This window comes from Neomonachus schauinslandi, chromosome 10 (assembly GCF_002201575.2).
Source record: "Neomonachus schauinslandi chromosome 10, ASM220157v2, whole genome shotgun sequence".
NCBI classification, from domain to species: Eukaryota; Metazoa; Chordata; class Mammalia; order Carnivora; family Phocidae; genus Neomonachus; species Neomonachus schauinslandi.
This window is the reverse complement of record NC_058412.1, coordinates 15,755,331-15,769,181: the sequence shown is the minus strand read 5'-3', so window position 1 is coordinate 15,769,181 and position 13,851 is coordinate 15,755,331. Positions and strand designations below refer to the sequence as shown.

The 13,851-nt window shown below is 51.6% G+C and overlaps 1 protein-coding gene across 1 annotated transcript; it reads left to right on the top strand.

The window, feature by feature from the left end:
• Positions 1 to 9,953: 9,953 nt before the first annotated feature.
• Positions 9,954 to 11,481, top strand: LOC110587346 (c-Myc-binding protein-like). The gene has a single exon (XM_044918834.1). It carries the CDS (start codon positions 9,994 to 9,996, stop codon positions 10,303 to 10,305), a length of 312 nt encoding a protein of 103 aa, XP_044774769.1. The 5' UTR covers positions 9,954 to 9,993; the 3' UTR covers positions 10,306 to 11,481.
• The last annotated feature ends 2,370 nt before the right edge of the window (positions 11,482 to 13,851 follow it).

Here is a 13,851-nt window from a genome sequence, read left to right as displayed (position 1 = left end):
GGCACAGCGCGGCGGCCGCGCTCAGGTCCATGGGCTCCGTGGGCCAGGCGGGCGGGCGGCGCGGGCTCCGTGGCTCCGGGAAGTCCCCCGGCGCCTTTTGAACATAGTGTTTAATAATGGGGGAAGTGTGCGCAGCAAGTCGCGGCCCCCCCTCCTCTCCCACCCCACCCCCGCCCAACGCCCGGAGCAGCGCCCCCTGCTGAACACTGGAGTGGCAGCACCGCGCCCCCCACTCCGGCCTAACGCGGAGTCCGGGACAGGAGCCTCCTCCCGGCGCCGTAGCGCTTCGCCCCCACTCTCGCCTAGCGAATGTTAACCCGCCGGAGGCTCCCGCCACAAACCGGAGCCCCGCCTCCCTTCCCCACGGCGGTGCGATGCCCCGCCGCCCACGCCGCGCCCCAGCCAAACGCGCCCTCCGGAGTTCGAGGCTCCGAGGCATCGCGCGCACCAGCCCAGCTTCGTCCCCACTCCCCTGCGGAGGAGCAGCACCCGCCCCCTGCCCGCTCCAGTTCTGCGAGTGCCCGAGACGCCAGAGGTGGGGCCGCGGAAGGGCTCGGCCCCGCCGGTCACTGCCGGGCCCTCGGGGCCTGGACGCACCGAGAGGCCACCAGGGCGTCCGGAGGCCACAGGGGCGCGCAGGGTTGCCACAAAGGCGCGTTTTTCATCAGCGGTTCGAAGGCTGCCCAGCCTGCCACAGCCTCCAAAGACCCGAGCGCGGGGCCGGAGCGGGGGTGGGGACCCGGAGGGAAGAGAGGGCTAGCGGCTGGAAGGGCAGGCCGGAAAGACAGATGGACGTGGATCGACAGTCGGAAAGTAAAGGTTTGGGCGGAGAACGTGCGCTTAAGCTGGAGCCAACATCTCAAAGGAGCGCGGGAATCACGGAGGCAGCCCCGGGGTGATGGGGAGACTCCTGCGCGGGAGCGGCGCCCCGAGTTCATTTGTGCGTCGAAAGTGATAACCTTCCGCTCTCCTTCTAGGGGGGCCGGTCAACGGAAGCGGGCTACCTGGTATGTTGGGGCGCGGCCAGAAGCCGGGAGGGCGGGCGGCCGAGAGCCCCAGGGTGGTGCCTCCGTACCTCTCTGGCCGCGGTGATGGGTGATGGGTGGAGGGGACGCCCAGCGGCCACGGCGGCGGCACCCCGGAGCGCACTGGGTTAGGGTAGGGAGGTGGTTGACCGGTATTGATCTGTTCAGCTCCACGGCAGCCCGACATACCCCAGTGCGGGAACATCCAGCGGATGGACGAGGTCCTGGTAGGCAGACAGAGGGCCTGAGCGGGACAGACCGTCGAAGCAGCGCAGATGCGTTCTTTATCCTTTAAAATTTCATTTACTACTGAACTTGAAACCTAGACGGTCACTTTGAGTGGGTGGCCAGCGTCAACACGATACCATAGGACCCAAAGCTGAGGGAGTCCCGAGTCTCTCCGGGTTGTGCCACCCTGGCCCTCGGAAGAGGCTCGGCCCAGGGAGCTCGCGGGCGGATTCCAGCCCAGGCTCGGTGTTCCTCTGCCCAGATGCTTGGTCCGGAGCGAACTCCTCAGTCATCGCCATGCGGGCCACCTCCGAGACGCCATGGCCCTCTTCTGGGCACTTTGGTCCACCCATCACCACCGGGGCCGTGTGGGGGCAGGAGAGATCTGGCCAGGGGCCACTCCTCCCGCACCCCAGGCCCATCCGGTGGGCAGAGGAGAAAGAGCTGAGATTCGTGTGGGAAGGTGTGGTTGGGAAGGGCAGTGGGGGGCTGCCACGACAAGGGCTGCATTAACCCAGCCTGCTTTGGGGACTGAGGATGGAGTGCCAGGGACAAGGCTTTGGCCCCAGGTCTCCCTCTCTGGGTAGTGCTGCTACAAAGGGCCCTGCAGAAACCTCCAGAGCGTGTCCCTAGAGACCCCACCCAGGGGTCTCCGCCATTTCCAGTCCTGGGGCCCTGCTGTCTTTCTCAGCTCCTTCCCCCTACAGCCACAGGGGAACAGTCTCAACTGGTTATGATTTGCACAAACACCCTGGAACCCTGGGCTGAGGTCAGTAGTGCAAGTTCTAGTCCTGGCTTTGACCTCGTAATAGCAAGGAGAGAATGGAAAGGTGCTGGCACAGACGTGGCATAGCGTGTGCCAAATAAACGTGTGTGGATTATGTGTGATTCCCCTGCCCTGCGGCAGTCCTTGGGCTTAGGAATTAGTACTGGCTTGGAGCCCTGCGTTGCTGCTGCCCCAGTGGGAGCAGGGCCACTTAGCTTCTTTGAGACCAAATTCCCTCATCGGTGCAATGGGAGGATTCTCACCTCGGGGAGTTGGTGTGTGGCCAGGCTAACAGGCTGGCACGGAGGAGGCTCAGTAGCCTTGCCCCCGACCCGCCCTGCACCCGGTCTGTTCTGGGGCCCAAGGGTGATGATGGCCCCAGAGAGAAAGAGCTCGTAGGCACCGGAAAGGCTCTGGAAAAGACTGCCTGCCTGCTGTCTGTGCTTGAGCCAGGACTTAACCACTCTCACCTGTGTTTCTTGTCTGTAAAGTGAGGTCATCATTCATTCCTTCGTCATTTATCCATCCCCCAATTTAGTCTTTCTTTCCAGTAAATACTCACTGCCAGTAGCCTTCTCTGTGTTGCTGGTCCAGCGATGCACAGGTCGGATGCATGGGAAACCAGGGCTGGGGGGCTTTCCGATCAGCAGCAGAGGACACCCTAGAGCTGAGCCCAGAGAAGAGAGGGGCACAGGGCCGCCTGGGCCCCGTCTGGCTCCCTGTCCTTCCCCTGAAATCGTGACAGTAACCCTTTGTTCTCTGAATGCTGGGCTCCATGCCATCTGCTCAGCCTGCCTCATGTCACTTCATTGCCACCGCTGCTGTCTCCCGTGAGGTAGGGATGGTTATTCCCATTTCGTAGACAAAGACCGTAGAGCTACGGAGAAATTCAGCACCTTGCGCGGGGTCACCTGCTAAGTGGCAGAGCCTGGATTCGCCAGCTGTTTTTGCCCAACCCTTGGCTGCCCACGGGGGAGGCAGGCATGGGAAAGGCTTGGCCTGTAATATCCTCCCCAACCCCGGTGAACAGGCAGAGGGCCCTGCCTTTCCTCTCTAGCTCTCTGGAAAATTCTTGGCAGAGAATAAACTCTCTGTTCCGGTGCAGGTGAAGACCATGACAGTGTCACCCTGGGGACTCCTTCTTGCCGCTGCTGCCGGCTAGGAGCTCACAACATCTGCCTTGGAACACATCCTGTCCTCCCGGCTTCTGGGCCACAGAGCTCAGAGCAGGGCGGGCTCGCAGGAGCGTGTGCTCCAACTGCTAAGTTTCCATGATGTGACCTGATAGCCTAGTGGGTCAGGCCCACACACACGGGGCCTCACCTGATCCCTGTCTCTGGATGTCTTGGGGCCCAGGACTAAGTATCTGTCTGCAGTGAAGACGGTGCCCTCCCACAGGAGAGAGAAATGTGAGACCAGCAGTTTCTAGTCCTCCATCCCTGACTCTCCATCCCTGTGAAGCTGAGCTGGTGGCCCTCCGTGGGCGCACAATGCCAGGCTGGACCAGGCATGCTTGGGCCTCCTCTTGGGGGATGGGGGAGCCTTTGGGGGGGTGGGCCAGGCAGGAGGGAGCTTACACTCCCGGCCTGAAGACCCAGAAGTCATGTTCTTCATGATGCTTTCGAAAGGGGTTTCCTCTGTCCTCTGTGTTGCCCCAGAAGTCACTGGGAAGCTGTGAATGAGGCCCTGAGGCCGGTGCAGGAAGTTACAAGAGGGCTGCAGAAAACTTCTCACTTCTGCTCATCAGTCTGGTGACCGCTCCCCGACCCCCCGAAATCCAGACTCCAGCTGTCTCCCCCTCAGAGAGAGGAGGTGAGACTGGCTGCAAGGGGGAAGAGGGGTAAAAGCAGCCTGGTGGTTGGGGTGGGTGTTCACTGACTGGGGTGGGCAGGAAGGATCCCCACATTCTCACCTCTGGACCCTGCTCGTGGAGAGCACTTCGCTGGTCCTCTGTTCCTTGCAGAAGCTGTGTGCTTTCTCAGAGCACCAGGACTCTGGTTCAGGTCACAGAATCCCAGAACCCAAAGGAACATTTTGAGTTATTTGGGCCAACGTTCCACACCATACCTGAGTGATGACAAATTGTGTACCTGTAGAGATGAGAAGCCCCCTATCCCATGCACCCTTCTGGGAGTTCTGAGCGTGAGCAAGTTCTCCACACTGCACCTGGGATGGCCACAACAGCTCTCAAAGGGAGTCACATGTCATCCGGAGCACCAGCCTGGCACGCTGGGTCGACGCCCTTTAGGAAGTTACATTTGACCCTTGAACAAGGCAGGGGTTAGGTGTCATCCCCCTACCCCTGCACAGTCAAAAATCTGAATTTGGCTTCTCACTCCTTCACAACTTAACTACGAATAGCATACCACGGACCAGGAGCCTTGCTGCTAACATAAACCATCAATTTTGGTTATCACACACGTTTTGTATATTACATGTATTATGTACTGTGTTCTAACAATAAACTAGAAAACAAATGTCATTGAGAAAATCGTAAGGAAGAGGAAACACATTTACAGTACTGTCCTGTGTTTATTGAAATAAATCCAGATATAGGTGGACCCATGCAGTTCAAACCCTTGTGGCTCAAGGGTCAGCAGCTGTCCTGGATTCCGCCAGCTAGAGCCACCTCGTAGTGACCTTCAAGCACCAGGAACTGCACCAGCCCCAGATGCATAGGAGCACGGAGGTCCCTCGAAGATGGCCTGCTCCACGGCTTCTGCTGTCCACAAAGAAGCCAAGTCTCTGGGAATGGAAGCGATCAGTGCTCTGTTCTTTGGCCTTGAATGATCTGGGATGGCGGGTCCCTTCTGTGATCCTGTGCCTTTGCTATCCATGCAGCTCAGCTGGTCTCATCCCACCTGTGCCTCAGGCACCCTGTAGATGAGGCAGATGAGGGCTCAGCCTCTGCCCTGTCCACCAGGCAAGCCAAGCATTATTCTGGAAGGGTTCTGGGTCCCTGCAGCCAAGCAGTATTTTGGAAGGTAAAATAGATGCCCCCTGACTATGACTGGTCGATGCTCCTGAGAGTCTAGAGACCAGAATCCAAATCCAGCCCCTAACCTGGGGCTGCATGTCCCTCAGCCCTTCCTGGCAAATGCACAGTGAGGTTGACAGTCAAATGGCCACCGTGGGTCCAGCTGTGAGAGGTGGAGAGCCTGTGAGGGTGGGGCCCACTGCCGGGGACCCAGCCAAGAGCCTTCCTCAGTCTGGACCCACCATGGCCCCTGGCCTTTGCAACTCAAAGCTGGAGAGAGGGTTAGTGGTGAGGAGGCAGGGCCCAGGGTGAGCCTGGGGTTCTGCCCCTGAAGACAGTCTCCCTGGGAGGGTGTGAAGGGAAGATGGTGACCAAGGCCCACAGAGGGAGCCAGTTACCATTGCATCCGGGCCTTCTGGTCTCTGCAGCAGTCTTCTCCCCCGGAAAGACCTGGGCGGAGGCTGCTTGGGTGTGGGAAGATTGCGGCAGGGCTCTGGCTCAGCCCCATGTCTGATGTCCCCGGCTTCTGGCGGCGTCAGGCTCCCAGGAATTTTCCATACTCAACCCAGGGCTGCCTCTCCCCAGGTTCCCGGGGAAGGGCTCGGCATCCACACCGGGTCCACTGCAGCCTGGCCTTAGGACCACCTGCTCAACCTGCCCCCTGGGGCCTGGTGTGCTGAGTGAGGGAGGGGAGGGGACAGAGAAGAAAGGAGTGGGTGGCTTCTTTCCTGGAAGTTCCACAGGGGATCTCTCAGAGCCCTTCCTTCCCCTTGGGACAAGGGGTGAAGGGCTGGTGGACACTGCCATCTGCTGGTCACTCATTATAACAGCATCACAGTTACATCACAAAGACCAGGACCGCCCTGCCAGTCTGGGGGGGAAGACTCTGGAGCCCCTGCCCCGGGACCAGAGCCTCCACTGAGGTCAGGAAAGAAACTACAGTATGGGGTCATGATAAAGAGCTGGCTTCCAAACCACCTTTGCAGTGCACTAGCTTTGTGACCTTGGTTAAGTTAATGAACCTGCAGTCCTCCATCTCCTCATCTTTAAACGGAGATAGGGATTCCTACCTGTCAGGGTGTGCCAAGGTGTAAAGGGTATAAAGTAGGTAAAGTCCTTACCACAGTGCCTGGCTCAATAAATGGTGGCTTTTATTGTTTTCTGGGCCAGTCTCAGTTTAACCAGTTGGAAGGCTAGTTAATTTAACCTGTACGTCCAGCATCCTCTGTCTGGCCACTGTCTTTGAGATGTTTCCCTTCTGTCAGCTTGTTATCTTTGAATATCAGTAGTCTGAATGTTCTGGAGATTTTCTTGGAGACCTTTGTAGACACATAAGGTTAAAAAAACCCCAAAACTCCTTTTGGAATTAAAAACAGGTACTCTTAGAATATCCAATGATTTGGAATGCCTGGTCCTTTAACCTTGGTCAAATAGGAGCCCAGGATTTCTGTTGTAGACACACAATGAATAGGGGACCACACTGTCTTCGTCTGGGAAGACGGGGGCTGGCCTGGGTGAGGAGCAGATTCGAGGAGCCAGATGTGTCCCCCAGTCTGGGATCTGAGGCCTCCGAGGATGAGGACACTGGGACCAAAAAGTGTCATGGTTCCCACAGCAGAGTGTCTAGTGGGAGCATCCTGGGGCTGACCTGGGGACCCAGTGTCATCAGGTTGGGTGGCCTCCCTCGGGTCTTCTGGCCCCACGAGGCAAAGGCATCTGTGAGATCCGTCTGCAAGAGACAGTCTCTGAGGCTGCCCTGAAGAGGAAGAAACTGGTTACAAAACTGGGAACTTGGCCCTAGGCCATGGCCACCCCCCACGTGCTCCCTGCTTACCTAGGTAGCTGATCCACCTCTAAGTAATACCTTAATTTAGGGCAACACCCCAGCTGGGTTCTGTCCTCCCAGACTTCCTTTCTGGGTTGGATAAAGAGTTGGAAGACTCTAATTAAAATGCTTATCCTGATTGCTGGGGACACAAATCTGAGAGACTTCGGAAAACATTGGGTGACAGAATCAAAATCCCAAAAGCCACCAGCAAAATCATGGCAAATTAAAAGAACAGTGAGACGCCATTTTTTCTTTACTTCTCAGGTTAGTAAAACCACAGAAGATAAAACCCATTACTGGTGAGCAGTGGACAAGCGGGCATTCTGTAGATCCTTGGCAGGAACGTAAGTTCATAGATTTTCCAAAAGCAATGTGACAGCATCAACATTTGAAAGAAGGAAATGCTTTGACTCAGCACTTTCATAGGAATTTAAGTTGTTATAGGTATACTCACACAAGTAAAGATAAATATACAAGCATTTTTAATATTGAGGAAATCGTGAAAACTGGAAATTACCAAAATGGCTTTTAATAGGGTCATAATGAAATAAATTATGATACACCCTCACATGGATTGCTCTTCCCCTGTTATAAGACTGAGTTAGATTTCGGCGTGTGGCACGGAAAGATGCCTGCAATATATGATACTGAAATGCTAGGGGGCGAGAGTAGAGGAAGAGGAAGGAGCCTCCATCCACACAAAAGGTTCAGGCTGCATTGATGGATGTGTGTCTGTCCACCTGTCAGTCACCATCCCACCCAAGCTCTGTACCCCAGCCCTCTTCTCTCCTCGGGGATCTCTCTTACTTTTTTCTCCTCCATCTAAAAACAGATGCACATTGTTTACATCATAAAACAATAAATATGCCTCAGAGAGCTTCATTATTAGATATCAGTATAAAGGAATTCCCTTGTATCACAGATTGCTAAGCTGAACTGACAGATCAAGGCAACAGAATAGGGAGTCCAGATCACAATGTTTGCAAATAATAGCGTTTGTGAGTATTTAGAATACAACATAGTGACAATTCTAGTGGAAGAAAGGACAAATTGTTCAAAAAAACTTACCAATGAATGGTACTGGATACTTAACTAAGTATTTGGGGGGGGGGGGAATGACCCTTATCTCATGACATAAACCAAAATGAATTCCCAGTGACTCAAAGAATTGGTTGTGGAAAATATATCTGGAGAAAATTTGTGACTATTTATATAGTCTGGGGTAAGGAATACTTCTCTAAGTATCATTTCATTGTAAAAACCACCAAGAGGAGTGTCCAGGGTGGGAACTACATAAAAATCTTAAAACCTGCATGTGAAAAATGAAAAAACAGGATTGACCTTAGGAAAATTATCCAACTCGACATTACCAATCATGAGAGACGCTGGCATCCCATGCCCCGACTGACCACCCGCATGGAACCCTGAGAAATCACTAGACAAATACCAGCCAAGGAGCAGCCTGCACAACTGGTGTGGATGCCCCACACATGTCAGCATCAGGGAAGACAGAAAGGCCCGGGCACCGCAGAATGAAGGAGACTAAATGCACACGACAGTTAAATACAGGGCATGGCCCTTAATTCGATTCTTGCTTGAAGAGGAGGACAGGGGAGCAGTTGTGAAGAAAAGCCATTATTGGGACAAGTGGACACACTGGAATATGATCGTATGTTAGGTAAGAGTAATGCATCCCTGTCACATTGCCTGAGTAGGACCACTGCATTGTGGTTAGGCAGGACAAGGCTCCGCGCTGTGCTTCTAAGAAAGCGCACACTCAAGTATTTAGAGTGAAGTGTCATGGCCTCTGCGAGGAACGCTTCAGTGTTTCAGGAAGAATGCAGAGAGAGAAAGGAGAAGGCAAATGGCAGCGTTAACCACTGTGCAGTTCCTCTGCTAGGGCAGCCCCACACCCCTCTCCCTTTCCGGGGCTGAAGGACTTACCCCCTCGCTGCTGCTGGGAGGATTGAGTCTCTGCTCAGTCCTCCCTGGGACTTGTTACTGAAGAGAGTGAGCTGCCTCACCAAGGTCAGACCCCTCCGGGGGTGGCACACAACCAACAGTTGGCCTGGTGAATGTGAGGGTATCACGTCCTGCCTCCTCCTCTCAATTCAGGAGGACCTGCCCCGGGTTGGGCCTCTGCTGTGACCTTGGTACTCAGCCCCCTGTGTCCAGCCCTGCTCCCCTGGTCATCTGTGGGTTCCATCTCGAAAACCCACTGTGGGCCTAGATGAAGGGTGTACATGTAGGGTATGAACCAGTCCACTTCTCTGTGAGTTTGAAACTTTCTCAAAATAAAAACTTAAGGGGAAAAATAAGTTAAAGACAAACGGGATAATACGTATCAGAAAAGGTTAGGATCTTTCATATATGATGCATTCTTACAAATCAGTAAGAAAAAGACAAACAGCCCAATTTTTAACACACGCAAAGGAAATAAACAGGAGCGTTAGAAAGAAGCATTCTGAGACCAACAAACCAGTGGAAACATGTTTAACCTCACTAGGAATCAAATACATGTCCTTCTAAAACAAGAAATATCACTTTTCCCTTAACAAATTTGAGAGGATTTAAGGAAATGAACCCAGGGCTGGCGTGGGTTTGGGGACGAGCTCTGTGCCCAGCCTCCTGGGAAAGGTCTGGTGGCCATTATCAAAGCCACTGAAAGCTTTGTGTCCCTGTGTGTGCGCCCAAGTTCTCCAGACTTCGGCAGTCCTTTCCCTTTAGCATCCAAACAGAAAGGCTGGATTTGCCGTGCCCCAGGCAGTGGGGGGTGTCCTGGAGGAGCGTCACAGAGCAGAACAGGATCAAGGCAGCCCCGGGACGCCACCATCCCAGCAGCATCCTTCTCCAGCTGGCTGGAGTGCTCACCTCACCTGCCTCTCCCAGAGCTCACAAGTTGCCGACAGACAACTCCTCCCAAATGTCCATTACTTTTTAATACAAAAAGATGAAGCTCTTTGTCTTCCTGCTCTTCTCCCCATCTCCTGAGACCTTCCTTTACTCAACAAAGGACACAGAGACTCACCAAAGTGTTTTTTGACACATGAGCACTTTGCTCCCAAACGGCCTCCTGGTGTATCTGGCTCAAACAGCTAGCTAGCCTTGAAAAGACCACCCAAGGCCAGCCACGGTCTTGGGTGCCAGCTACGCCGCTGCCGCTGTCACTATGGCCCATTACAAAGCCGCCGACTCGAAGCGCGAGCAGTTCCGGAGGTACTTGGAGAAGTCGGGGGTGCTGGACACGCTGACCAAGGTATTGGTAACCTTATATGAAGAACCAGAGAAACCTAATAGTGCTTTGGATTTTTTAAAGCATCACTTAGGAGCTGCTACCCCAGAAAATCCAGAAATAGAGCTGCTTCGCCTAGAATTGGCAGAAATGAAAGAGAAATATGAAGCTATTGTAGAAGAAAATAAAAAACTGAAAACAAAGCTTGCTCAGTATGAACCACCTCAGGAGGAGAAGCGTGCTGAATAGGATTCTTCTCAGTTGAAAAGACACTGAAAAAATGGTTTTGTATGACTTGAATAGTTTGTATAGTATATAATCTTTTCTGAACAGATGCTCTAGAACTCTTTTAATATGTTGAATTCACCTATCACACTCTAACTGTTATAAACACATATACTTAGAATCACCAATAAAAACTCAATATAACTTTCTTTGGGTCTTAAAAGCAGGAGAATCCAAAGTGAATCCTGAAAAAAAAAAAATCTAAACACAGCCATCTAATTCATTACATTAAAAGACATTCTGTTTATTAATCTGACTAGGAATGATGGTACTGGTTGTATTTTAGCCAAGGAAGTTCAGCATGGAGCTGTTCCTTGGTTTAGTGCAGGATATGAACACAGGTATAGTCATTCTTTAAAAGGAAGATGACACTGTTGTTTATACCCTCTGTAGGCAGCTGAGTGACAGAAGATGCTTTTGCACGGGTTCCCATGAATCTTCTGCTCTTGTTTATATAATGTGGAACAAATAACTCTTCTTTGCCACCACTTTGCCTTAGATAACCATGTGTGTGCCAGTCTGAACTCTGACACCACGTTTCCTTCTATGCAATCATGCCCTATCTGATGATGTTGCCTTGCTTTGCTCTGTGCTTCAGTGGGTCCTAGCTGCACTTGGCCTGTGTTGTTTTTCAATTTGCTATACTAGTAGTTACCCTGATTGTAATTTATATAACTTCAAACAGGATCACACTGTTCCCCTGCCTTACTTAGTTGCTTAGTTGAGCAGAGAACGGAGGCAATATAAAATTCTGGGTTCACGCACAAGCTGGGATAAGACGGGGAATGAGCCATATATCGTGGAAAATTATAGTCTGTGGGTATAATTATATAGTGCTTTTTTCCCTCAAAGTATTTTTCTAGCCTTGAATTCATTTTATCTTCATTATCCCTGTGAAGTAGGTAGGGCAAGTATGAGCCGAGGTCGGGTGCTGAATTTTTAGGCCAAAGACTGATATTAATACAAATTATTTACTAACTGTAGAACCTTGGGCACTTCAGTTAACTGCTCTGAGATTCACTTTCCTCATCTGTTAAATGAGAAGAATAAGATCAGTGCTGCCTACCTCACAGGGTTGTTGTGAGGGTCAAATGGAATGTATGTGAAAGAACTGTAAATGGTAAAGCACTATATTCGTGTTTGTTAGTCCTTTTCCTTTCTTTTGGAAGACCTACAGTCAGATGTTCAAAAAAAAAAAAAAAAAGAAAAGAAAAGACCACCCAATCATCTCCTGCCATACACCCCACCTTTCCATCATATATCCATACCTTAAGGACTGGACAAGTAAGTTATTGTATATCGGTACATGGCATCCTAAGTAAAGTTTTAAAATGATGGTTTGGGAGGTAATTTAACATGGAAAAATGTTTACAGGGTGACAAATGAAAAAGCAAGTTACAAAACAGTACATCCAGTAAGATTTTGTATTGTTTAAAGATATATATACATACATACATATATATATATATATGTATAGAACAAAATGTCAAGAGAGAAGGAACAACAAAATGTTCATGGTTGTTATGTCTGATATAGAATGAATGGTGAATTTTATGTCATTTTTGCACTATCCATATTTTCTGTATTTATTCTGCAATGAGGATGAATTAGATCTATACAACAGTTCTAGAAGATCCCCTGCTTGCCTCCTCTGCTTCAGAATCATGCTTCTGGTGAAGGATGCCTCACTCACTACCCCACCTTGTCATTTCTATCCTGAGGCCCACCTTGACTCTGGCCTCAGCTTCCTAGAAGAGTATTGTTCGTCACACCCCAGTCCCCGTCCTGAAATACTCTTTCCTTTGTTCATTCTGTGAGTCCACTCACTTCTCCTTTGGAATAAATGTAAACTCTTGGGCGTGGCACACAAGGCCCCCCAAGGGCAGGCCCCACATGGTGTCTGCAGCCTCCTGACCTAGCCACCCCTGAGCACGCCCTCCTCCCCAGCCCCAAGGACACTGTGCTCTCTGGAGGCATGTTGGCTTTGCACTGCTAGCTAGGACACACTTTATGTCTTCTCTCCCTCCTCCTCCTCCTCCTCCTCCTCAAGCACCCCTACCCCCTACTGAACAGTTTCTAATTCCGGCCTTATGTAAGTGCTTTACAGCTGTACCAACAAGAAGCCATTGCAGAAAACCCCCACTTAGAGTGGTCTAAGCACTCGCACAAGGAGAAGTCTTGACACATCTCAAGAAAGAGTCTAGGGGCACCTGGGTGGCTCAGTCGTTAAGAGTCTGCCTTCAGCTCAGGTCATGATCCCAGGGTCCTGGAATCGAGCCCTGCATCGGGCTCCCTGCTCCGCGGGAGGCCTGCTTCTCCCTCTCCCACCCCCCTGCCTGTGTTCCCTTTCTCACTGTGTGTCTCTCTGTCAAATAAATAAATAAAATCTTAAAAAAAAAAAAAAAAAGAGTCTAGGACTTGTATGATAGTTCATGGGCCATCAGGTCCCCATCTTCAATGGGTAAGTCCCAAATTCATGCCTGTGCTTCACAGCCACAAGATGGTTGCTGCCTCTCCAGCATCACATCTCCTTTCCAGGCAGAAGACAAGGAAGAAACAAAGAGTTTTCTCCTAGTAAGGTAAATCATCCTCAGGAACTTCTATATATGTGGCCAGAATTGTCACATGCGCCCTCCTAATTGCAAAGGGGGCTGGGGGTATGAGAGTTTCACCTTTCCAGCCTCTGTGGCAGTAAAAGTTGAAGAGGAAGGGTGCTGTGAATGGCTTCGGGGTCACTAATCTACAGTGCTTACCATACATTTCCTCTCATCCCAGTCATATTTAGTCTCAAGCAGTGCTGTGAATTAAAGGTTTCCATTATGTGTGTTTCACCAGTAAGAAAACCCAAAGCTCAGAGACAACATTCACATTTTTCATGACCCAGGTCTGGAACCACCTCCTCTGGGCAGAGTTCCTTGTACGGCCCAACCCCAGGCGGAGTTAGTTGTTTGTCTTTCCCTGTGCATCTTGGGCCTGCATCCATGTTGACATCTCCAACTGTTCCTGAGTGATGTATGAGTCCCCCAAGGATCTTCTGCATCCTCAAAGCCTGGCAGGGTCGCAGGCCCAGAGCTGTGGCTGGGAGCGTTTGCTGAGTAACCAGGGAGGTGGTGGTCCGGCTCCACTTGGGATGCCTAGACCCCTACAATGCTAAAGCGTCACTTTAGAGGACAGAGAAAAATCAGCAGATCCCCAGAAGACCCACCCCACCAGAAACAAGGGAGTGTTAGTGCATGATGCGGCCAGAGCTCGGATCAGACTCCCCATGGGCTGCAGACTGCACTGCCCCTGGGGCCCAGGGACTTTTCTGGGGTACGGGGAAACTGATGCCTGCAGCATTCCTCCAGGGCAGTGCGAAGGGAAATTAGAAGATCCTCTGCAATGTGGTTTGCATTATTGCAGCTTCAGCCATGGAAGGGGCTCCCTGAGTCAGGCAGGAAGCAGAAAATATCAGATTTAGATCCCACATTCCGTGCATTGTATACAATTATCCACTGGAGCCACATAGGG